The sequence below is a fragment of the Protopterus annectens genome, chromosome 9.part0 (genome assembly GCF_019279795.1).
Source record: "Protopterus annectens isolate FY-2018-M chromosome 9.part0, PAN1.0, whole genome shotgun sequence".
Taxonomy (NCBI): domain Eukaryota; kingdom Metazoa; phylum Chordata; order Ceratodontiformes; family Protopteridae; genus Protopterus; species Protopterus annectens.
Genome location: NC_056743.1, coordinates 720,807,959 through 720,834,076, shown reverse-complemented (window position 1 = coordinate 720,834,076; position 26,118 = coordinate 720,807,959). Strand labels below are relative to the sequence as shown.

General features: G+C 44.9%; 1 protein-coding gene across 1 annotated transcript in view; it reads right to left on the bottom strand.

Moving 5' to 3' along the window:
• RUVBL2 (RuvB like AAA ATPase 2) overlaps positions 1-26,118 on the bottom strand; it is a 1,077,211-nt gene that overhangs the window by 938,246 nt on the left and 112,847 nt on the right. Inside the window, exon 4 of the mRNA XM_044083345.1 lies at positions 15,831-15,972. Coding sequence (XP_043939280.1) covers positions 15,831-15,972 — 142 coding nt within the window. The remainder of the gene's footprint in view (positions 1-15,830; positions 15,973-26,118) is intronic.

Genomic DNA, 26,118 nt, shown 5'->3' with positions numbered 1-26,118 from the left:
AAATAAATATTCACAGCAAATCTAGAATTCAAAATATACTCCCTTTCCTATCTGGTCATAAACAGACTGGCACAGCTGGGGGCCATAGCTGCCCCCACAGCCACACCTTTACACTGCTTAAAAAATCTGTTATCAAAAGTAAAAAAAATTGTAAGATAATATCACATCCAATAATTCAGACAACAGATTAATTTCTTCAGCAGCAAAACCAAAACAACCTCTCAAAACTTCTGTGACTCAATTCCCTCAAAATTAGGAATTACAGTATATAAAAGAACATGTCTGCAGTCACTAACCATGTGTCTTTTTTTATAGAAACGCTTTTTATACTTTGCATAAAATCAAATGAATATTTGACATATGATTCAGCTGTAATAACTTTTAGTTATGTACTCACCATAACTTCAGATGTTTGGGATCCATCTCGCCTACATTCTGACTGATGGGCTCGGAGCCGATCCCTCGGCTCCGACTCGGCACGCTTATGCTATAGAGCGAGGCCTCTAATTGGCTGAGCTATCTTTGTCCCAGGATGCACCACCACTAATCCCCCAGATCTCGTTTGTCCGCATTCATGCACACATGCACAGCTTGTTTATATAACATTGTTAGATGTTTCAAGATGAAACAACAGGATTCGGACCTTCTGATATCCTCTGATCTCCAAGGAAGGGGGAAGGAGGGTGGGTTATTAGGAATGTAGGCGAGATGGATCCCAAACATCTGAAGTTATGGTGAGTACATAACTAAAAGATGTTATGTGATCCTATCTCGCCTACATTCTGACTGATGGGACAGCGTCCCTAGCACCTAAATCCCGGGTGGCTCATTGGAAAACACTCCTGAGCACTGAGGAGCCAAATGAAGCTCGTCCTCTAGATGCCACATCTAATTTGTAGTGAGAAATGAAGGTGTGCGGGGAAGACCATGTAGCCGCAGCACAAATGTCACCAATAGCAAGCTTAGAATGAAATGCTACCGAAGTAGCCATAGCCCTTGTAGAATGAGCCTTGACAGAGGTGGTAAGCTCTTTGTTAGAATAAATATAAGCTTGAGTAATACAGTCCCTGATCCATTTGGCAATAGTGACCTTTGTGACAGCGTTGCCCAATTTGTTTTCTGCAAAGGATACAAACAACTGATCTGTTTTCCTTGATTGTTTGGTCCTATCTAAATAAAAACGTAACTGTCTGTGGACATCTAGTGTGTGGAAAATAAACTTCGCTTTATTGGAGTATTTTGGGAAAAAAACTGGAAGCTCTAACGACTGTTGTAAGCATAAAGTAGAACAGACTTTAGGAACAAAAGAAGGATTTGGTCTGAGGGACACCCTGTCTGTATGAAAAACCAAGTACGGGGGTTTCACTGACAAAGCTTGAAGTTCTGAAACCCTTCTGGCTGAAGTAATCGCCACTAGAAAGGCTGTCTTCCATGATAGAAACTTTAGATCACAGGTAGCTGCCGGTTCAAAGGGAAAAGAAGTCAAGGCACGTAATACTATATCGAGATCCCATGGAGGTGCAGGATGAGAAATCGGAGGTCTTAATAGAGCAGCACCTTTCAAGAAGGTCTTACACAACCTGTTGCTCATTAAAGGTGGGTCTATGGATTCATGAAAATTAGAAATCGCTGCCAATTGTACTTTGATGGTAGAAAGTGAAGAGCCTTGATTGAAAAGAGAGGTCAGGAATTTGAGTACTTGTGCCACGGGAGTAGAAATGGAGTCCAGGCCCCGGAGTTGAGCCCAAATAGCAAACCTTTTCCATTTGCTAGAATACAGTTTCTTCGTAGCAGACTTGTGGGCTGAAGATAATATGTGCACCACATCTGGATCCAGTGCATGTCTCCTGACTATCGTCGGAAGAGGAGGAGCCAGGCCGTCAATTTTAAGGTGTGTAGGGACTGGTGTAGTAGTCCCGACTGATGAATCAGTAGGTCTGGGACCTGGTCCAGGAACCATGGACCTTCCAGAGCATGTTTCCGAAGATAGGGAAACCACACTTGACGAGGCCAGTAAGGAGCAATTAAGATCATCTTGCTCCCTAAGAGAGATGCCTTTTGAATCACCTTGGGGAGAAGAGGAACTGGAGGGAAGGCATAAAGGATGCCGGTGGGCCAAGGATGGACTAATGCGTCCATGGGACTCTTCCCCGGAGCCGGGGTTAGGGAGAAAAATTCTTTGCACTTCGCATTCAGAGGAGTCGCGAACAGGTCGCAACACGGAACTCCCCATTCGCTGAAAATTTGCCTTGTAACTATCATATTCAGAGACCATTCGTGAGGGGAGAGGATGGTTCTGCTCAACCTGTCGGCTATGACATTGGACTTGCCCGGTATGTGAGTAGCCACTATGAAGCTTTTGGTCGAGACTAACCATTCCCAAACTCTCATCGCTTCTCTGCAAAGAGGATAGGATCTGGTCCCTCCCTGTTTGTTCAGGTACCAGACAACTGACATGTTGTCTGAGTGAACAGCAATTACGCCCTGAGGGAGGTAATCGTGAAGGGCTTGAAGGGACAGGAGTACTGCCCTCATTTCTAGGATGTTGATGTGGAGAGGGGTCTCTTCCAGGTGCCATTTGCCTTGGACTGACCTGCCCAGGGAATGCCCCCCCCACCCCATCTGGGAGGCGTCCGTGGTCAAAGTGGCCGCTGGAGGAGGAAGAACAAAGGGTCGTCCCTGATCCAAATTGGAGGACACTAGCCACCAGCGAAGGTCCCGTTTGCAAGATTCTGTGATCCATATGAGATGATTGAGAGGGAGTTCCTGAAAGGACCACTGAGTTGAAAGAAGCCACTGGAGGATTCTCATGTGTAACCTTGCCAAGGGAACTAGCAGAACTGTGGCAGACATCGATCCCAATAGCTGTAGGACCATTCTGGCTGGGGCTTTGGACTTGGGGAGTAAGGCTCGAACCTGATTTTTGAATGGTCTGAATTCTGTCTGCAGGTAGATAGACCCGCATCTGGTTTGAATCTCTCTCTACCCCTATGAATCTTATTCTTTGAGATGGCCGCAACACAGACTTTGGCCAATTGAAGGTGATTCCAAGGGAATTGCCCAGTGATATTGTGGCTTGCAGGCTCCGTAGAAGTAGATGCTTGGAGGTGGCAGTTAGGAGCCAGTCGTCTAGGTACGGAAACACCTGGAATCCTAGACTTCTCAGGTGAGCAGTCACTACTGCCAAGCATTTGGTGAACACCCTGGGGGCTGTGGTGAGACCAAAGGGCAGCGCACGGAACTGAAAATGACTGCCTCCTAGGCTGAAGCGCAAGTGTCTCCTGGACGTTTGATGTATTCTGATATGATAATACGCGTCCTTGAGGTCTATGGAGCACATCCAAACACCTTTCTCCAACAATGGGAGAATGGTTTGTAAAGTGACCATCCGGAACTTGGACTTCTTGACTGAACGGTTTAGGTTGCTTAGGTCCAAAATGGGCCTCAAGTCCCCGGTCTTTTTTGGCACCAAAAAGAATCTTGAGTAAGTCCCTAATCCGATCTGGTCTGCGGGGACCGGTTGGATGACTCCTTTTTGCAGCAGCTTTGAAATTTCTGAGGCTGCGGTATCCCGTTGACTGGGTGGCGGGTCCGGGATTTTTTTGGACTGAGGGGGGGGGGCAACAGAATGGGATGGAGTAACCTCCGGCGATAATTCGAAGCACCCATCGGTCCTGAGTGATCCCTTCCCAGGCCTTCAGGTGCTTCGAAAAACGACCCCCGACTGGCTCCGGAGCAGCACAGTCGGGCAATCCCTCAGGGACTATGAAAGGCTGAAGAGCCACGAAAGGACTCGCTGTCTCCAGTGTTGCGAGGGCCTCTGCCGCCTCTGGGACAGTGTCTTCCTGATGAATTTCCCCCTCCTCTGCCTCTGGAGGGGGAACCTTCCTGCTGAGAGGGGTAAGCCTTCTGAGATCTACGGAACCACATCTTCCCTCCTCTTTTAGCCTTGGGATAAGGCCGAAAGGGAGTGGAAAATCGTGCCCCTACGGCAGTCAAGAGTCTTACCCTCCTGTTCACAGCGGGTAAGTGTGTCTTTTACCTTGGGCCCAAACAGGGAGGAGCCATCAAAGGGGGCGTCGGCAAATGAAGACTTGAAGGCCTCCGCGAAATGACACAGGCGGAGCCAGGCTTGCCTCCGTAGAGCAATGCCTGTACCCGCCGCTCTACTCGCCCCTTCGGCCGCATACGAAATGAGCCTCATGGACGAGTTTGAAATGGACGACATTGTAGCCAGCTGAGATCCAACCGTCTGGGCCAGCTCCTCAGGCAGGTTACCTAAGAGGGTATCGGATAGCTCCTTAATCAGATCCCTCTGAAATCTCGTAAAGTGCGTCAGGTAGTTCAAAGACCTCAGAGTAAAGGCCGCTGAACTAAGGGTGCGCTTACCGTACCGATCCATGCTCCTAGACTCCTTATTAGGAGGATGGACGGACGTAGAAGCCTCTGCTACATCTTGCTGGGTAGCAGATGCCACCACCATAGCATCCACAGCCACACCTTTCGTAAGGAACTCTCTGTCTGGGGGCGCCGAGAGAAATTTGTTTGGACGAGCGGGTACCGGTTCCACAGAGTCTGGTTTTCCCACGCCCTTCGACAGATCAAATCCAAGAGCTCGTCGAAGGGCGGAGACACCCAGGAGGCGGAGGGCTGAGCCCCGAAGGCCTTCAGGAACACCGACTCATCAGCAGAGGGAGGTTTGGACTGCCAGCCGCCTCGTTGTTTTAGGGCTTCCAGGATGTCTGCAAAGGAGACATCATCCGAGGACGACTTGGGGGACCCCTCTGCATCATCGAGATCGGTGTCAGATGTCAAAGACTCGTCAGGGGAGTCAACGTGCTTCTTCTTGCACATTCTCTTCCTGGGAGGTTCTTCCGAAGAGGCTTCAGAAGGACCTCCAGGAGGGGGAGAAACCCCAGTGGGGGTAACCTGAGGCCCAGGGGCTCCGCTGTCTACGGACAGGGGGACTGCCAACGACCCAGTCTCCAAATGTAGGGAAGGAGCTGGGGAAACTGTGGAGGTAGCCAATGAAGATTTGGCTAAAGCACTCCTCATAGCCCTGAAGGCGGGACCACCAGAATCCTGGGAGGGTCCCCCCTCCGTGGCCACGACAGTGGATGGTACTCCCACCGCCGACGCACCAAGAGGGAGACTTGGGACCGAAAGCATCAATCCCGAAGCCTCCCCCCCAGGGCCGAAGGAAGAAGTCCGTGCACTGAACTCCGACCCAAGAGCCGGAGTCGGAGCAAGGGTCGGGCCTGACCCTAACACCTCCACTGGTTCCACCAGCACCTGCTCCAACGGTGCCGAAGCTGTTGGAGGAGGAAGTACAGTAGGGGAGTGGACCATCGGCTCTGAAGCCAAATGGGCTGGAGCCGAAACCATCTTTTGGAACACCGGAGACCGGAAGAGTCGAAGGAGCACCCTGTCGATGTCCGAATCAGACATCTTGGATGATCTCGAGGATATCGATCGGGCCCGAACCAATTTCTCCATCGGCTCCGAAGGGCTCGGGGACCGGCTCCGAAAGGACTCAACAATTATCGGCTCCGAGGAAACCTTCAATGAAATTTCCCTCGGTGCCGATAAGGACTTCGGCTCCGAGGGGGAAGTGTCTGAGCCGATGACCCTTATCGGCTCCAATATCAGTGGAGCCGATGAGGGTGACCCGCCTCTCGATGCCCCAGACCTTGGCTCCGAAACCAGAGGGGTCGAGGCTGGAGGCATCGAGGCAGACCGTTCCGACCTCTGCTCCGAAGTCCGTGGAGCCGATGGAGAAGTCTGCTTAGTTTTCTTAGCCGTCGGTTCCGACTGACTGGTCGGAGCCGGCGCTTTCCTCTTTTTAGAAGGAGAAGGAGAGGAAGATAAAGCCTCCTTGAAGGAAGGCTTGATTAATCCTTTGAGGATTAATTTGTTTTTCCTCTCCTGGAGGACTCTGGAGGAAAACGCATGGCATACACTGCACGATTCCTGCAGATGTTTAGCGCCAAGACAATAGACGCACGAGGAGTGGTCATCCGTTATGGACATTTTGAAGCCACACCTCGTGCATTTTTTAAACCCGGAGGGTTTATGTTCTTTAGACATGTTCCTACAAAAAAAAGACAACAGCAGTAACTTAAGGGTTTGACACACAGGAACAAAACATGTATGCCACTAACTCAGAAAATATTTAAACTAAAGAACCTTTTTTTTTTTTTTTTTATATATATATATATATATATATATATATATATATATATATACACAAGATTGAGAAAAAAGGGGAAAAAAAGGAGGGTCAAGACCCTCCAACTCAAACGGGTACTTGACCCACACACAACCACTAAAGTAGTAGTAACCACAGGGGAAGGCCCCTCTAACTTAAACGGAACCTTCTCTGACAGGAAAAAATACGAAAATTTCAATCAAACTGCTAGAAAACACTCGTACACAAAGAAGAGCCGTTAAAACAGCTTTTGGGTTTAAATGAAGCAAATACTGACAAGAAAAAAGCCTAATATATAGTACTTAGCCCAGCCAATGTTGAGACCACGTCCAAGCTCTGTAAGCGGCAAACGAGATCTGGGGGATTAGTGGTGGTGCATCCTGGGACAAAGATAGCTCAGCCAATTAGAGGCCTCGCTCTATAGCATAAGCGTGCCAAGTCGGAGCCGAGGGATCGGCTCTGAGCCCATCAGTCAGAATGTAGGCGAGATAGGATCACATAACATCTGCTTTTTCTAAGCATCTATCAACAAATATAGCCATGGACTCGGTTTTACTCCCACCATTGCTGGAGCCTTCCTGTGTCCTGACAGACCGCTCTTCAAACTATATGGAGATATACAGAGCTGAGTATATTTTTCTGGCACTTCAGAGTTGTGTACTGGTAATTGTTGTTTGACTAATTTTATATCATTACTGGCTGACTTCAGAGTTGTGCACTGTTATTTTTGCTTCACTGTATATACAGTTTTTCAGATATCTGCTGAAGGTGTTGGTTTTCCCATACCCACCCACCCACCCTCCCTATTCCTGTGTTGTTTAAATTTGGAGGCTTTTGCAGTTGCCCATCCGCACTGTTTGGTCTAACATTGCTACATACTCAAGTGTGCTAGCTTGCACTGCATTTGAATTGTTTTGACTGCTGTTTTAGCTACTTTTCTGTATATATATATATATATATATATATATATATATATATATATATATATAAACTTTCCTGTAATTAGTGCAGTCCAGATTCAGATTTGCTGTATTCAGGACTGCATGTAAGCTTCTGAGCCCCCCCCCCCCAAGCTTTCTGTGTTGGAGGGAAGCCTTCTAGCTTATCAGTGGGAGTAGTAAGCACTAGGTAACCTATCTACCACACAAGGAGTGGCTCTGGCCCAGAAATTGTAGTCATTGTCCGTTGGGCAGTTTTTCCACCTCTCTCAACTTTCTGATTTAAAAGCCCGCATTTGCACTTGTTTCCCCCCTTTCCTGTAACTAGTTCAATCCAGATACAGATTCTTAGTTTTAGCACTTGAATTTGCTTATTCATGATCAGCACTTGTTCAGAACTTGTAAGCACTAAACAACCTACTAATTACTAAAGCACGCAACCTTCCTCATTACCTTGAGAAAAACAGTTTTGGTACTTACTTTCCTCACTTGCATAGAGAAAAACAGCTCTTGTACTCACTTTCCTCACTTATCTAGAGGAAAATAGTTTTTTATTCAGGCATGTCCAAGTGTCAGCTCCCAGTGTTCTCTCCTGTCTATCTGATGAATCTGGGCATCTTGGGGCAATGTAGAAATTGCCTCATGTACACAGACAACCCTCTCCTCCTACCACCCAACACTACAACCTGTGAGAGATGCACTTATCTAGCCAAACTGGAGGTAAAGCTCTCTCCAATCAAGACTGAACTTGACAGTCAAGAGGAGAAGGTAAACACTAGCACCACACCACACCACACCACACTCATCACATAGTCTCACTAAATCTACACCACCAAAATCCACACATAGAAACACAAAAACATTCACGAAGGCTCTCGATAATAATCTGTTCAAGCAACAGAGACCTCCAAAGCAGAAATGCAAGCAACCTCCATCCCCCAACACAACCCAAATGACACACAGCCCGCAGACTCAGTGTGCCACTCAACCACAGCCAATAAGGCAAAACAACGTACCCAACACACTAGTCACAGGTGACTCTATAGTCAGGCACACTGATGTCCCACTCACCAGGTTAAACAAGGAGAAGGTTACTGTCAGCTGCCTGTTGGGTGCCAGGATCCGCCACACACTCAGGTCACTCCACAACAAGTACAAATATGACTCTGTCATTGTCCATGTTGGTGTGAACGGCCTGAGAAGTACCTCCCTGGACTACATGAAAAGAGACATGGAAGAGCTCTCCAATTTTGTAGACCAGGCAGGTATGACCATAGCCCTGAGCAGCATTCTGCCATCACCCAGAATGATGCCGCAGTACAGGGACAAAATTATTGACTTCAACAATTGGCTAAGCTTCCGGTGCCATTCTAAAGGGATCCAGTATCTGTCTGCCTGGGATGACATGGTCGACAGACCACGATGCTTTGCCAGAGATGGCCTGCACCTGTCACCCCTGGGATTCCAGATACTGGCTAAGGTACTTGGCGCCCCTATAGTGCCTTTTGTTAGGCAAGGTTCAAATGACAAATTCAACACCGTAACAGGAATAGGCAAGCAAAAACTGAGGGTGATGCTACTCAATGCTAGAAGTCTAAATCTCAAAATGCACTCACTCGAGGCACTCCTTAAAATGGAGAACATCGATATCTGTGCAGTGACTGAGACCTGGTTCAAGGCTCCAGAGAGCACCCCTGCACTACCAGGCTATAACTCATACCACACTTTTCGGCCATGTAATCTGGACCGGAACACCAAAGGCAGAGGTGTGTCCATATTCATTAAGGATATCCACACCTCCAGGCTAGTTGCTCAGCATAATGCAGCCGAGGTTATACAAGTGCAACTAACTCTGGGCAAAACTGCAATCCAAATTGTAGCTTGCTACAGACACCCACCATGCCCCAGGATTCCCACTCCTCTTTTCTTGATGTACTGGAAAATATTAGGGTTCAACCAAACACCCTAATAATGGGCAATTTCAACTACCCCACCATTAACTGGGAAAACTACTCATGTACTAACTCCTTCGCTCAACTCTTTCTGAAATTCATAAACTCCAATGCCCTGGATCAAGTTATCCACACCCCCACCAGGGGCAACAATATCCTAGATCTAGTCATTATCAACATGAGTGACCGGTGTTCCACACCTGAAGTCAACGCCTCATTGGTCCAATCCGATCATAAGCTAATTACCCTAGATATCCACATCCTGCCCCCACCCCCCATTAAGGAAACCGTGGTAAAAAATTTCTCCAAAGCCAACTTCATGCTTCTTAAGACAGAAGTGGTGAACTTCATGACACTCATGCAGATGGGCAATACAGTTATGACTACTGAATCCTACACAATTGCACTTTATAAGCACTTACATGAGTGCATGTATCGTGCTACCCCAAACAGAACCAAGACGCTATCCTCCAAAAAAAGGAAGCCAATCTGGTGGTCCCCTGCTATAAACAAACTGTACAACAGAAGGAAGAAACTGTTGCAAAAGAGAGTAAAATCCCATGAGTGGAGGAGCTCCCTGGTCAGCCTCAGTAAGAAACTGCGATCCCCGATAAAATCCTCCAAAGCAAGTTATGAAGACAAAATTGCCACTGATTCTAAAGACAACCACAAAGCATTCTATAGCTATGTAAAGAATCTCAATGGCAACACTCAGATCTGCTCTAAGTTACAGCATAATGGCACTAAATATACAGACCCAACTGATACTGCCAACATCCTGGCAGATAGGTTCAGTTCAGTGCTAAATTTACCCCCCCCCCTCACCCCTTAAAGAGCTCATCTCTATACAGGAAGAATGCAAATTTCCTGTAATCATGGCTGCACAGGTAAAAACCACACTCACCAAAGCCAAGAACACAGCATCGATGGGACCAGACAACATCCCAGGCTGCGTTCTACACGAACTACAGAACAAACTGGCACACCACCCAAGTACCATGTTCAATCATAGCCTCACCTCAGGCATTGTGCCTGCTGAATGGCGCACAGCGACGGTTATCCCACTCCACAAGGGGGGAGCCACCACGGACCCCGGGAACTACCGCCCCATTAGCCTGACGAGCCTGGTCTGCAAGGCCATGGAACGTACCATCATGGAACTTATAAACAACAACATTGGTAATCTCCAAACTCTGGACCCCACCCAGTTCGGGTTTGTAAAAGGCAGATCATGTCTCCTAAACCTGACAGACTTCTTTGAAGCGGTCACCAAAGCCGTAGACAAGGGTAAGGTGGTTCACACAGCCTATCTTGATCTTGCCAAGACTTTCAACACCATCCCCCACTCTGGAATTATAGATAAACTCACTAAACTAGGTATAAATTCCTATGTCACAAGATGGGTTGCCAATGGCTCACTGACAGAACCCACACTGTGAAAGTAGCAGACTCCAGATCCGACTTCAGACCAGTGACAAGTGGAGTACCACAGGGTTCAGTCCTGGGTCCTCTCCTGTTTGGTATCTACTTCTCTGAAGTACAGGCTAACACAGAAAGTCTTTGGCTAACGAAGTTCGCAGATGACTGCAAACTAGGAGCCATAATCAAAACTCCTAACGATGTGGACATTCTACAAAAGGGCCTCACTGAGACAGATGCCTGGTGTCAAAGCCATGGCCTCAAGCTCAACGCCAAAAAGTGCATTGTCATCCCCTTTGGTAAAAACTCTGTACCCATGAACTACAATATAGGTGGAAGTATACTTAACACCAAAAGTGTGATAAGAGACCTTGGGACACAGGTGGACAGCAGTCTCTCCTTTGATAATCACATCGTCACAGTAGTCAGGAAATCCTTCTATGTGGCACATCTCATCACAAAAGGTTTCTCATCCAGAAAAAAAAGGTCATTTTTTCCCCTCTACTCATCACTCATTAGACCCATTATAGAGTACAACGCCCCTTTTGGTATGTACCTCACAAGACATCTACAACAACTGGAAAGGCCGCAGAAACACCTCACAAAGAGGATTACCAGCCTCAAACAGATGCCCTATGCAGACCGTCTCAAAAAACTCCAGCTTTACTCCGTCGCATATCGCCTACTCAGAGGTGAACTCTGCCTAACATACAAAGCTATGTCAAACCCAGAGCTGTTGGACATGCTCCACTTAAAGAAATCCCAATCCCTCCAAGCTACACTCTAGGGACCTAAACCTTGTTACCACAATAAACAGAACATGCCGGAGGGATAGATTCCTGCCCCAGAGACTTCCCATACTCTGGAATAAACTACCTATCTATATCAAACAAAGCTCCTCATTAGCACTCAAGAAAAATCTTGATGATTGGATGGGAAATAGGAAATTCACCCTGGGAATCACCTCTGCGGCTCTGCTTGACAGTGGCACAGGAAAATAATTTTCTTGGGTGGCAAAAGCCAGGGTACCTTTCTGGCTGGGCTTGTATAGGCCCCAGGGCCGATAGCCTAGTATCTACCTACGAACCTATGAACCACTCGCCACTATAGGCCTAAACCTTGGCTTATCCAATGTACCTTGGGAAGGCCAAAAAACCTTCCCAAGCCAGGCTTCTTAATACAAAAGAACGCAATCAATTCATTATTAATTATTCCTTCAACTGCCCATTCTTCAATTAATGAATCAATAAAATTATAACTTTTATCAATTTCACTTAAACATACATACACTGTCCATTAAACAAAGTACTGCATAAACAGCACACTACAATCATGTCAGAAACCCCTACAAACAAGTTTTAGTCTAAAAGATAAAAAAACGAATAGGTAAGTTGTCACACAGTTAGCACAAGCACTAACACTCTCCAGATATTCCTGGCCAAATAAAATACTTCCTGATATTAAACTTCATCATAAAATGCACAAAATTTACAGGAGTAGTACATTTTCTCACAAAAATCGCCCCCAAATTAGCTACAGCTAAAACTAGAGGTCTCTGACACGAAACCTCTAATATTAGCAAGGTACTGTTTCTTAAAGGTGCAATACTGATAAACCCCCAAAATAAAATAAACATTTTTAAAGGGCAATATTATGTGTGAAGGGTTCCACATGGGGGACTTATCTGACAGAATAGTAGTTGAAGGCTAGCTGCTGCTCCTCTGAAGCCTCTGAGATACTGATTCACAAGGCTGCAAGAAAATACCTAAGATTATTCACTCACACTGCTTATTTCGCCTCAGGGCAGCTCAATCAACAGACAAGAGTGAAGGCATGGGAAGGAGCCATAGCTTTTGGAAGCAGGACAGTTGCTGTGTCTGGTTCTTATTAGATGACCGAAGATGCATTCTATCGAATGCGTTTTGGTCAAACTTAAAACAACGGAAAGGCAAAATAGCGAAGCGGCTTTTAAGCGAATTCTTTCCCAGGGAAAGAATTTGCTTGGCCGCTTCAGTTACTTTGCCATTTTCGGCACTGTAGTGCGATCTCGGAGTTGGTATATTTAAGTGGGGGGGGGGGGCATTCTTTCAATTTGTTTTTTCTTTTTTTTTGGACTAGCGATTTTTTTCCCTTGGAAAAAAATCGCTGTTCTGAGCTTTCGAGATTGTAAGCTTTCACTTACTTGGGGTCGATTATTCATCGTTCGCTTTTTTAAGCATCCGATGATATAATATAGACCTGCTGTTTTGTACAATACAACTCATGTAGCCTAAGGGCTTTTGCAGCAGTAAGAATGACAAACACTGAATCTTTTGGTTAAACTGCTTTTAGCTGCAGCTTAGTAGGTTGTCTTAGAAATCTTCCATCTGTACTGTAGTTTATCACCTAGTCTCAAAATCAGGACAAGAACTAAAAGAAAAAAACTCCTTACATCAAAATCATCCTCTTCCAGTTGGGGATATAGTTTGAATTTTGAATTAAATACACCAACCTTATTTTAGTAGCAGTACCATAGCATCAAAGGCCCTGTTCTCTTTTCTCCAATGGAAAGGTCAAGTTCTCTCCTGCTAACTTTGGTCTTTTGTCCTCCATGATAAATTTAGTTATTCATCTTTAGAAGATTTTCCAGTTTTGCTCCTCCTGACTAAAAATAAAAGCCTAGCCAAAGAATAACATTAAAGGAACTATAGAAATCTCGACTGCCTGGATTTTTTTTTTTGGTCCAGGTCCATTATCATGGTTTTCCATCTTTCGATTAACTTTACAGTTCTTTCCCTTGTACTATCCCATGTTCAAAGAACAAATTTGCCACCCTCGTAGCTAACTACACACCCAAACTTCTCTCTGGAGATCCCAGAAGAATGGAAATTCATGAACCAAGCTGCAAATGGGGGAATAATTTATATTTACACTCTAGCTTTATTCTCAAATAAAGCCAAAGACCTACACAAACAATCTCAGCAAGCTGAATCTCTCTCTCAGGATTAGTAAGATAGACAATCAAATACTACAAAATTTCTAGGAGTACACATTTCAGAGGATGTCTCTTGGACTGTGAATATTGGTCAGTTGGTCAAAAAGGCCCATCAACGTCTCTACTTTCTGAGAAGGCTCAAAAGAGAAAAGCTCTCATTTATGGTTCTCTCCACCTTCTACAGAGGAGCTACTGAGAGCTTTTTCACCTGTAACCTCACTGTTTGGTTTGGGAACTATACAGTAGCTGGAAAGAAGAAACTACAGAGAGTGGTGACAGAGTTGCTGAGAAAATCATGGGCACAGCTATTCACAGCAAGAAGCCTTAAAAAGAGCCCACAAAATACTTAATGACTCCTCGCACCCCGCACACGGCTGGTTTACTCAACTGCCATCTGGTAGGCTCGGACACCAGCTCTAGTGACTCCACCACAAATGTTTTTTGGAATGTGCAACATTTATTTATTGACTTATACATTTACATTCAAATGTAATTGCCTGTTACTTGCTTTATGTAATAATACATAAAGAGTGACAATTTTTGTTCATGTGCAATAACCAATCTTACCTGTCATGCTGCTACTGTACAATATTTACATGAGTACATACGGGGGTTAGCTTTTTTCTTACGTTCTTGGGTCATAGTCATTGGTCTTCAATTCCTTTACTTGTTATGTCTTAATGTTGTATTTGTTGTATCCTGTGCTTCTTCTGTACTCTCATGGTGAGCGGATACTCATAATTTTGTTTAGGTTTAACACATGTGTAGTCCTAAATGACAATAAAGTTTATTTTTGAATCAAATAATCTGTAAACAAGGCTAACTTTTCCTCCTTATCATATTAATTCCACCCTTTGAACTCCCCCTTCCTGTATATTTTGGGCTAATGCCTCCAAATAAATGCTAACAGAGGAGAAAGGGGACAGCTTTGGTGAGTTCCCTTCTCCATTTTAAAGTCTTCAGTTAACATCCCATTTATTTTAAGTGTTGTCCTAAAATCTCTACAGAGTTCTTGAATCAAGAAAATCGGGTCCCTGGTGAATCCCAATCTACTCATCCCCAGCCAAAAATAATCTCACTTGACTCAAATACACATTTTATCCACGTCCAAATTTATCAGCAATAATGGATTTTCCCCTGCTTTCTGCCTCCACGTATATTAAGTGGGTTTTGACCATATCACCATATGTTTACCTATCCTGTACAAAATTCACACCAATCCAAATTCACTATTTTAGGTAGCAATTTAGCTAGTCTCTTAATTATAATCACATCACTGACCTTGCACTCATGGTTAAGCATTGAATAGAGTGGCATGCACGCGCGCGCGTGTGTGTATCTCCACAAACACACAGACAGACAGAGACACACACACACACACAGACGCAGACACACACACACAGACACAGACAGGCACACACTGACACACACAGACACATTTTTTAAAAGCAATGAAATGGCAATGGAAGAAATCCACATCTGAACATTATGCCAACAAACGAGATCTAGGTTATCGCCACACGCAAAGGTAGTATTCGGAAAATAATTCTTAAAACAGGCTTGAGGCTGGAGGACTAATTCTGACTGTTCAAAGCCCAATCAGTTGGATGGGGCAGACTGAATGAAAAGGATCCACAGATAAAAGTTTGGCAATAACCCAAACCAAAAATCTCTTTTCCCCTTAAATCAAATATAGGGGTAAGTGATCTAAAGGATGTCAACAACAGATAAGAAGTACTTAATTTTGTCCCCTTCATGAACAAAATAATTTCTCTGGACCACTGCATTTCAGAATTTCTATGAATCTATATTCACATTTATTTGTCCTCGCCTGTTAGCTCTCCCCAAGAGCAAACTGTGTGATGGACAGAACCATGCTGCATACATTCCATTCCTCCTTATATCCATCCAGGTGTTGCTCACTTTTTGCTACACAGGGTATCTTACTCCCAGTCTCTATTATGAGGGAAGGGGGGAGGCTACTGATGAAATGCATCTGCTCAATGTCATAAGCTGCCTTTCAGCATTTAGATCAAAACCACTCTTGCTGACTCTTCAGATTGCCAGAGTTTGTTCAAGAACTTAGGTTAACAGTGTCAGAGAAGCTTCTCTGCTTACGCACTAAATGGCAGACATTACTTATTTATACTCTTTGATAAATGTGTGATCCCAATGAATAAATGCTGTGCCTTGCCAGAAAGGCGCAAGAAACTTAATCAACTACACATTTAGTGCACATATATGCAAATATCAACAGACAATAAAAATGTACATATGTTTATAAAGTGCACCAGTTTTTGTTGTAATCCCGGCCTTATTATGCTTGAAACTTCTCATACCCATAGCAATGGCTGTTTTTCCAGTGCCAGGCTGTCCAGCAATTAGTACTGCTCTGCCAGAGATCTTCCCTTCTTTTATCATCTCTAAGATTACACCAGCAGCTCGACGGGCTGCAAGCTGACCCACCATCCCTTGGGAAACCTAAGCAATGGAAGAGAAAATATAAGGCATTACTGACACAACATACTACTGTAGTAGACTTTTCTTAAAATCCATTTTATCAAAACACGTACTCAACAGAAAATAGGATACAAGAAAGGATGGAGCAAATACCACTACCAGGCCATGTTAATGCCGCAAAATTTAAAGGCACGTGTCAAAGGATAAATCTGTGCTATCAATTTCCCTTCAGCAAGTCTTTATTAAATTTGCCATCAGTCAAGGAGGATAGGTTTGCCATCTGAACGATACAGAAAACAACAAACTAACCATCCTCCAAAACAAAAGACACACTAGAAAAGAATGACAGCGTTGTAAGACATTACTCCAGAAAAGAAAACATGTGGAGCATAACCCGAACCAGAACTGAAGATGTACAAAACAAGAAAATGTGTGAAGTTTGAGACAGCTGGTTAGAAGTCGAACAAGAAACAAAAACAAAGTGCAAGTAAATTCAGAAGGGAATTATGGAGGGAAGTGGCTGGCCCAAATCCAATATAGGTACTTAAGTGTTACATCTTGCAGACCTAGGCAACAAAACACCTTATAGCGAACGCTGTTAATACCTAGGACAGTGAACTGCTGTTGATGTGTTTTAAAAAGTCAATCTGCAGACAAGAGGCTCCTAATTCTCTTTGAAAGAATGACATTGGTATTATACAAAATGGAAGCTTACCACACAAAAGTCTTGCAGCAACAGGGAGCTTGAGTGCCGAATTAAGCACCCTTAAGTAAACAATGTCTCATCTGAAAGCTACAGTTGCTTCTTCAAATAATGAATTTGAAGATCTAAGAAAGCCATGTTGATAAAACTGGCAGGAAGTTGGATGATTTGGAAAAGCACTCGAGATGCACCAGTATGGGAGTAAAAGGCATCCCAAATGAGTCAACAAAGATTTGCACCCCAATTTCAAGCACCTACTTGAATCAGTAAATACAACTACCTGGGTATGTGAATTCAGTCATAGAAAGAATTCACAGAACGGGTCCTCCCAGGAAGAACATGTCTGCCCCCAAATAAAATGAATGCCTTTCAATTAGTCTGCATTAAGAGACTGGCTACTGCAACACAGCTGAACAAACAAAATCAAATAGGCTAAGAATACCTTGTACTATGTAGCAGAATTCTCACAAATCCTTTATGCTCAGAGAGAAGATCTTATCCCATATAAGGATAAGCTCACAGGTTTGGGCTATAAAAAAAGTTTTGTTCTTACCATAATGTTCTGTGTTGTCCATCTTCATTTCATTAACCTGTGGGAAAACAGTTCCGAGGCTTGGAACCGACTGGCTGCCTTCTTCTTGCTCGAGACACCTGACTTGAGATCGTTCTCCTTACCCATAATGCCTCACTCCCCCTTAGTACCTCAGATCGAGTTTGCCAAAAAGAACATAACTGCTATCAAGCAATAGCTGTATTATAAAAAATTACACAGATCAAATGTGTATATAGCACACAAATAACATCCGGAACTCAACCAAAGGAATAAAGATTCCTTGTAACTTCTACTAGGCTTCTCAAAGAACTGGATGGGGGAAGGGGCGGAAAGGTTAATGGAATGAAGACGGGCAACACAGAAGGAACTTTATGGTAAATACATAATTTTTTTATCTGATGTTGTCCACTTCATTTCATTAACCTTTAGGACAAAGTCCCCAGCTACTATAATCCAGGGTGGCCATCAAGGGAGGATTTTCCGGAGTACAAAATAACCAAAGGCACTTCTACTCCTGGACATGATGTCCAATTTGTAATGCGTAACAAAAGTATGGGGCTTTGACCAAGTAGCAGCAGCACAAATGTCTTCAATAGAAATTCTAGACCAAAATGCCTGACGCGTGGCCATGGACCTTGCAGAATGAGCCTTTACCGGGCCTGATAAAGGAATACCCTTGAAAGAATAAATAAACATAATACATGCTTTCAACCATCTCACCAAAGTAACTTTAGTAACTGCTCCACCTTTCTTAGCATTCCAAAAAGAAAAGCAGCTGATCACACTTCCTGAAAGGCTTGGCTCTATAGATATAAAAACAAAGCTGCCTATGAACATGAAGCAGATATAAAGTGTACTTTCCCTTGTTTTGATACTCCGGAAAAAAGAATGGAAGATTGACTGATTGATTAATGTTACTCTCTTTAGCTACCTTGGGTAAAAAGGAAGGATTAGTATGCAGGGTTACTCTGTTTTTATGGAAAATCAAATATGGAAATTTTGCAGAAAGGACTTGAACCTCGGACAGTCTCCTGGCAGAAGTAATGGCTACTAGAAACAGTCTTCTAGGAAAGAAATTTCAAATCCACAGTGGCTGAGGGTTCAAAAGGGGATGGACTAAAGCTTGCAGAATCGTAGTAAGCTCCCTTGGGGGAGTAGGATACTTGACTGGTAGCCGGAGCAGAAAAGTGCCCCGGAGAAAAGCTTTACACACTTTTGAAGACGCAAGAGATAAGGACTTAAAACCAAAGTGAAAGCTGGAAATAGCAGCTAGATGAACTTTTACAGTAAAGTAGCTAGCACCATCCTTGAGAAGGGAAGCCAAAAAGTCTAATACAACTGACAACAGGGCTGAAAATCTATCCATTTTTGTTCAGCCCAAAAGGAAAACCTCTTCCATTTGCTCTTGTAAATTTTTCACATGGAAGCTCAATGGGACAAAATCGATATTTCTTGAACAGGGGAAGAAAGCCTGGGAGAGCTAGCCATCATCAGTAGTGGAAAAACCATGCAGTTAATTTCAGGCCCTGAATGCCCGGATGTGGATGCCCTGACAGATGAGACAGCAGATCTGAACTCGGATCCAACTTTATCTGGGGGCAAACCAGGTGAGACCAAAGAAATGTGACCCAGGTTTGTCGAGGCCAAAAAAGAGCAATGTGAATTACTTTGCTTTGTAACCAGAGAGCTTTCTGTAGGAACTTGGGAATCAAGGGAAGAGGGGAAAAGGCATAGAGTAGACCGGAGGGCCAAGCATGAACAAAAGCGTCCCTGGGGGACTGTCCCTGAAGAGGGATCAAGGCAAATACCAGCTGCATTTGTTGTCAAAAGGGGTCACAAAGAGATGACAGGAGGAATGACTGCATTTATGGAAGATCTTGTCTGCCATGGACTAATTCAGGCACCACTCAAGAGGCATCAGTAACACTTGGTTGAGCCTGTCGGCTAGAATGGTGGACTGATCCGAAATGTGAATTACTATCAAAAAGCGGTTGGAGCAATTCGCCCACTGACACACCCTCATCGCTTCTTGACATGGTCAGTCCCCATTTATCGATATACCAAACCACTGACATGTTGTCCGTTTGGACTGCAATAGTTCCCCAAAGAAGAAAGCTGTCTAGTTCCTGCAATACTAGAAGAACCACTCTCATCTCGAGTACACTGATATGCAATTTGGTCTCCAGGACAGTCCTCATGCCTTGGACTGTCCGGCCCACACAATGCCCCCCCCCCCCAAATGGGAGGCATCCGTGGTCAATGTAGCGACTGGGGAGGGAAGAACTAATGGGCATCCTTGAGTGATTTCCTGGGAATGAACTACCAAAGTAGAGACTCTTTGCACACACGAGACAGGATGAGGAGAAGATTCAAAGGATTCCTGAGAAGCGACCACTGTACTGCCAAGGTCCACTGAAGTATTTGCATGTGGAAGTGTCCCATTGAAAGGAGGGTTATGGTTGCTGCCATAGAACCTAATGCCCTGAGAACTAAGGAGGCCAGGAATTTTGAAGCAGTCAAGTTCTGACTGACGGCAAACTTTAGATTTGATACCCTGTCCATTGTAAGGTAAGCATAGAACATCCTTGTGTCTAGATTGGCCCCTATGAAGTCTATGTCTTGTACTGGATCCAACTGTGACATCTGTAAGTTGACTGTTATGCTCAGGGTTGAAGTTAAGCTGAGGAAGTAATCCCTGGCCTGAGGAAGTAGATGCCTAGTTGGGGCCGTCAGGAGCCAGTCGTCCAGATATGGAAATACCTGATAAGCTTTCAGTCGGAGATGAGCTGCAACTACTGCTAGATGTTTGGTGCACACCCTGAGGGTTGTTGTGAGACCAAACAGAAGTGCCCAGAACTGGTAGTGACTGGCTCCCAGCTTCAAACACAGAAAAGGCCTGCAGTGCCTGTCCATGTTGATATAGTAGTATGCATCCTTGAGATCTATAGAGCACATCCAATCGCCCACCTTTAGGAGAGGTAAGATGGATTAAATTGTGACCATTCCGAACTTTGTGTGGTTTACCAACTTCTTCAGGGAGGTCAGATCTAAGCTAGGTCACAGGACCCATGTTTTTTTGGTTACTAAAAAGAATCTGGAGTAAACGCCCAATCCAACTTGATCAGGGGACACCTCCTGGATGACTTTTTTGCATAAAGTTTCTTATTTCCTGGGCCGCGTCCTCCCTCTGACTGGCTGGAACATCGGGGAGGTGAAACTTCTGTTTGGGAATGTTGGAAAAAGGAATGAAATATTCTCTTAGGTTCATAGGTTCATAGGTTCATACTAGGCTATCTGCCCGAGGGCATTTACAAGCCTAGCCCATAGTTTTGTGGCTTACGCCACCCCTTTAGTATGGGGAACTATACCCATTATTTTGCTGTGCCTCTGTCGAGCAGTGACACTGAGGTAATCCCTGGGGTATATCTGCGATCTCCCATCCATTGGTCAAGATTTCTCTTGAACAAGGCCAGCGAGGTGCTCTGCCTCACAAATACCGGGATTTTATTCCACAGCATAGGGAGTCTTTGGGTGATGAATCTATCCCTCCAGCACGTCCTATTAATAGCCGTGTCGAGGTTTAAGTCTCCGCCCTTGTGGCTCAGACAGATCAAGATATTTCGAGGTGAAGCATATTCATGAAATCTGGGTTTGACATGGCCTGGAATGATAGGCAAAGGTCAGCGCTGAGCAAGCGGTGCGACTGAATAGAGCTGGAGTTCTTTCAGTCGGGCAGCATAGGACAGATGTTTGAGACCCTTTATCCTTTTGGTGAGGAACTTTGTGGCCTCTCCAGCTGCTGCAAGTGTCGGGTCAGATACATTCGAATGGGGCATTGTACTCAATCATTGGTCTGATGAGTGATGAGTATAGGGAGACTATGACCTCCCTTGATCTAGATGAGAATCCCTTCATGATAAGGTGGGCAATGTAGAAGGTCTTCCTAACTACTTTAGCTACATGGGTGTCAAATGACAGACTACTATCAACCTGGGTCCCCAGGTCCCTGATAACTACTTCTGTGCTCAGTGGATTGCCACCTATTTGGTAGCTAGGGGTAACCTTGTTTTTCCCGAAGGGTATGACTATGCATTTTTTGGCATTTAACTTTAGGCCATGGCTCTGGCACCAGTTATCCGTTTCTGTGAGACCCTTCTGAAGGATATCTGTGTCAGATGTGTTTTCTACTATGGCCCAGTCTGCAGTCATCTGCAAACTTTGTCAGCCATAACCCTCCTGTGTTTGCTTGTACTTTGGAAAAGTAGATGCCAAACAAGAGTGGGCCCAGGACTGAGCCCTGTGGTACACCACTTGTGACAGGCTTTGAGTCTGACATGGCGCCAGCAACTCTGACCCTGTGGGTTCTGTCAGTCAGCCAGTTTGCAACCCATCTTGTGATGTATGGGTTAACATTTAAGCTGATGAGTTTTTCAATGATACCCGAGTGGGGTATTGTATCGAAGGCCTTCGCCAGATCGAGGTAGGCTGTATGGACTGCCTTTCCCTCATCAATGGCTTTGGTGACTGTTTCAAAAAGTCAACCAAGTTTAGAAGGCATGATCTGCCTTTGACAAAGCCAAACTGGGATGGATCCAAAGTCTGCAAATTCCCTATGTCTTTATTTATGAGGTCCATTATGATCCTCTCCATGGCTTTGCAGATAAGGCTTGTCAAGCTAATGGGCGGTAATTTCCAGGGTCGGTGGAGGCACCGCCTTTGTGAAGTGGGACCACAGTTGCAGTGCGCCACTCCTGGGTGCGTATCCAGAGGTAAGACTATGATTAAACAGCTGTCCTAGCTGTGGGTTTAATTCCTCGTTGAGTTCGTGGAGCACACAGCCGGGGACACCATCAGGTCCCATGGATGCTGTGTTTTTGCTTTGGAGAGAGCAGTTCTCACTTGGGCGTTGGAGATGTTTGGGGGCTGCAATCGCTTGGTATAGATATCTCTCCTTTTGGGGAGGGGAGAAGTTTGCACTGAACCTGTCAGCCAGTATGTTGGCAATGTCTGTAGGATCAGTAATCTTCACATCATTTTGAACTAGTTCTGAGCATATCTGGGAGTTTCCTCCCAGGTTTCTAACATAGCTAAAGAAGGCCTTATGATTGTCTTTTGAGTCTTTAGCTATTTTTCTCTCAAAATTTGCTTTGGATGATTTTATGAGAGCTCTTAGTTTTTTACTTATAGTGATCAAGGGTGTCTTACCTTTTAAGGATTTTACTCTATCTTGTAGTAGCTTCCTCCTTTTGTTGTAGAGTTTGTTTATGGCTGGGGTCCACCAGACTGGACGCTTGCCTTTGGTACAAAGAGTCTTTGTTTTGCTTGGGATTGCCTTATCCATGCAGTCCTGCAGGTGCTGGTAGAAGGCATTTGTAAGTGATTCAGCGGCTTGAGTACTGTTTTCCGCCAGCTCGGGGGCCTTAAAGGAGACCACACTAGTCTTTAGAAGTGTGAAGTCGGCTTTCGAGAAGTTCTTTACTGTGGTCTTTTTTATTTCAGGTGGGGTGGGATGAGGACCTCCAGCGAGATTAGTTTGTGATCTGATCTCACCAGTGAGGGGTATACTTCGGTGTTGAACATTGTGCTCCCATGTTCGTGATGATGAGATCAAGTATGTTTTCTCCTCTTGTGGGGATGGTGACTAGTTGTTCCATGGCATTTGAGTTTATGAATTCCAGGAACTTTTGGGCTAGGGTGTTTGGGCTTGAGTAGTGTTCCCAGTCTATATTAGGGTAATTGAAGTCACCTAGTATGATGGTGTTTGGTGATACATTTATCCCTCTAGTGTTTTCAGGAAGGCCATGTGAGGTTCCTGAGTTTGTGAGGGTGGCCTGTAACATGCTACAATTTGCAGAGCAGTCTTGCCTATGGTTAATTGCACCTGGATGGTCTCCGATGCATCGTGCGTTGCCACCAGTCTTGAGGTGTGGGTGTCCTTGATGAATATGGATACCCCCTCCTTTCTTGGTATTGTCCGGATTTTGGGGCGAACGCATGATAAGAGGTAAAACCTGATAGTGCTGGGGTGCTCTCAGGAGCCTTGAACCAGGTTTCTGTCACTGCACAGACATCGATGTTCTCCATACTGAGAAGGGCCTCGAGTGCGTGCATTTTGAGATTTAGACTTCTGGCATTGAGCAGCATTACCCTTAGTTTTTCCTTTTTGTGTTCTAGGGTGGTAGGTTTAGAATTTGAGCCTTGCCTAAAAAGGCACTATGGGGTGGCAAGAGCCTTTGCCAATATCCGAATCCCAGGGTGACAGGTGCAAGCCGTCCCTTGCGAAGCAGCGTGGCTTGTCCAGCATGTCATCCCAGGCAGACAGACATTGGATCCCCTTTGAATGACACCAGAGTTTAAGCCAATTGTTAAAGCTGATCATCTTATCTCTGTATTGTGGCATCATTCTTGGTGAAGGTAGGATACTGCTCAAGGTCAGGGTCATACCTGCCTGGGCTACATAATCAGAGAGCTCCTCAATGTCTCTTTTCATGTAGTCCAAGGAGGTACGTCTCAGGTCGTTTACACCAGCGTGGACAATGACTGAGTCGTATTTGTACCTGCTGTTGAGAGACCTGAGTGCTTGCGTTATGTGGCGGATTCTAGCGCCCGACAGGCAGCTTACTGTGACCTTCTCCTTACTCAGTCTGGTGAGCGGGACGTCAGTGTGTCTGACTATGGAGTCACCAATGACTAGTGTGTCTGGCATTGTGTTTGGCCTTAAGGGCTGTGACTGTTTGACACTCTGACTGTGAGGTCTATGTGTTGCAGGTGTTGTGTTCTGAGGTGGTGGTTGTTTGGGTGTCTGCTTTGGTGGCCTCTGCTGTTTTGGTAGATTTTGATCAGAGCCGAGTATGTCTTTGTGTGTTTATGTGTATGATTTGAGGTTGTGATGGTACTATGTGAGACTGGGTCTATAGTGTGTGTGGTAACCTTCTCCTCCTGACTGGTCTTGCCAGTCCTATGTTGAGAGAGCTCAGCCTCCAGTTTGGCCATATAGTTGCATCTCTCGCATGTATTTGTGTTTTGTGGGAGGAGGAGAGGGTTGTCTGTGTACATGAGGCAATTGTAACATTGCCTCAATATTCCCAGGTTCACCAGCTGAGCAGGAGAGGACACTAGCAACTGATCCCTCGACATGCTAGAAGGACTAGACAAAAAAACTTTAAAAGAGATTCCGGGGAACGTGGGTGACCGAGAAATGGGGTTTGCCTTTTGGGGTGCTATCTATAAGAGTGCCGTATCAAGGTAATAAGTACTGTAGGAGCAAGTGCTAGGTTTAACAGATAGAGAAAAGTCTACTTGGAGTCAAGTAGAGATGATCTTTTAGGTATTAGAGAAAGTGCTAGTAACAGGGATGCTTAAAGGTAAGATTGAAAAGAATGCACTCTGCAGTGTGCACTAGAGAAGTTAGATATGAAAGTAGGTAACTTGAGTTTTACCTGTTTAAAAAGTTAAGGTTTAGTGGAGAGCTACTATTTTTAAAACAGCAAGATGGACTGAAAGGGGTGGTTACTTTTGTATTTTGGTACTATGAAATACTGTAGGATGGCCAATAAATTTAAATAATTGAAGGGGTGGGATTTCAAAAGTGATGGTTTTGTGATTACTCACATAAGCCAGTGAAAGTAGAGAGAAATGAGATATATGGTCAGATTAACATAAGAGGCGGGCAACTAGAAAGACAGTGGTATTTAACAAAACAAGACAACTTAAATGGGTGGGAGGGAGGGAAAAAATTCTGCCTGACTCAGAACAGAGAGAGCTGTGGTCTCTTTTGAAGTTTTAATATGCTGTTAAAACAGAATGCAAGCAAACACAAGGTAAAGAAAACAAACTACAGTATTCAAAATATAGAAAGGCAATACAGAAATACAAAAAATAACAGCAAACTAACCTTTCCTTCACAGCAAAGTGTAGCAGAGTCTGGATGAGCCTTTCTGGTAATATGATATGATATGATCCTTGGCACACACATGTCGTTTGTGATGGCCTCACAGGTTTCTTGGTGCAAGGAGAAATGTCTCCAGACTGCTTCCACAGGAGATCAGTTGGCAACAGTTCAGGACAGCTGAAAAGGCTTGTCTGGGAAAGGTTCCCATGATCCCCGATTCTGCTGACCCCTTCGGCCACAAGGGCAGCATCTCCCATTCTGACCATAACCCCTCTGCCTCGGGAGGGGGGGGGGTGTTTCCTGGAAAGGACCCTGCGACTTCTGAAACCACATCTTATTTCTGTTCTGGTTCCTGCAGAAGGTCCACTGTGGAGCAGAAAAACGGATCCCAACGGTAAGATAAGGTCTTACTATCTTTCTCACTGTGTGTTAAAGTGTCACATACCGTGGGCCCAAACAAAGTGGAGCCATCAAAGGGGACATTAGTAAAATGACTGTTTGAAAGGCTCCACAAAATTGCATAGCTTCATCTAAGCATGGCACTATATGGTGATGCCAGAACCAACCGCCCTTGAAGTACCCTCCACAGCGTGAAAGAGAAGCCTCATAAACGGACTGGCTAAAAAATGTAGGATGGCCAGCCCTAGAGGAAAAGGACTCAGGTTCCGCAGTAGGCATGGACCCTGGGACTGCACTAGAAAGTTCCTTGACTAAGTCCCTTTGTAGCCAGGTAAAATGCATCACATATTTCAAAGCCTGCAGTGCAAAGGTAGATGAGACGTAGACTCTCTTGCCAAATCTGTCCAACTCCCGGGATTCTCTAGTCAGGGGGTGGAAAGAGGAGCTTTCCTGAGCCAGCTCCTTCTTGGAGGCTGCCTCTACAACCATGGCATCTACAGGGATTCCTTTAGTTGAGAAGGCTTTGTCAGCTGGAACACTCAAAATTTTGTCAGCACATTTGGGAATTGGTTCCACTGTATCCAGCTCCTTCCAGGCACTCAGTAACACCAGCTGGATGGG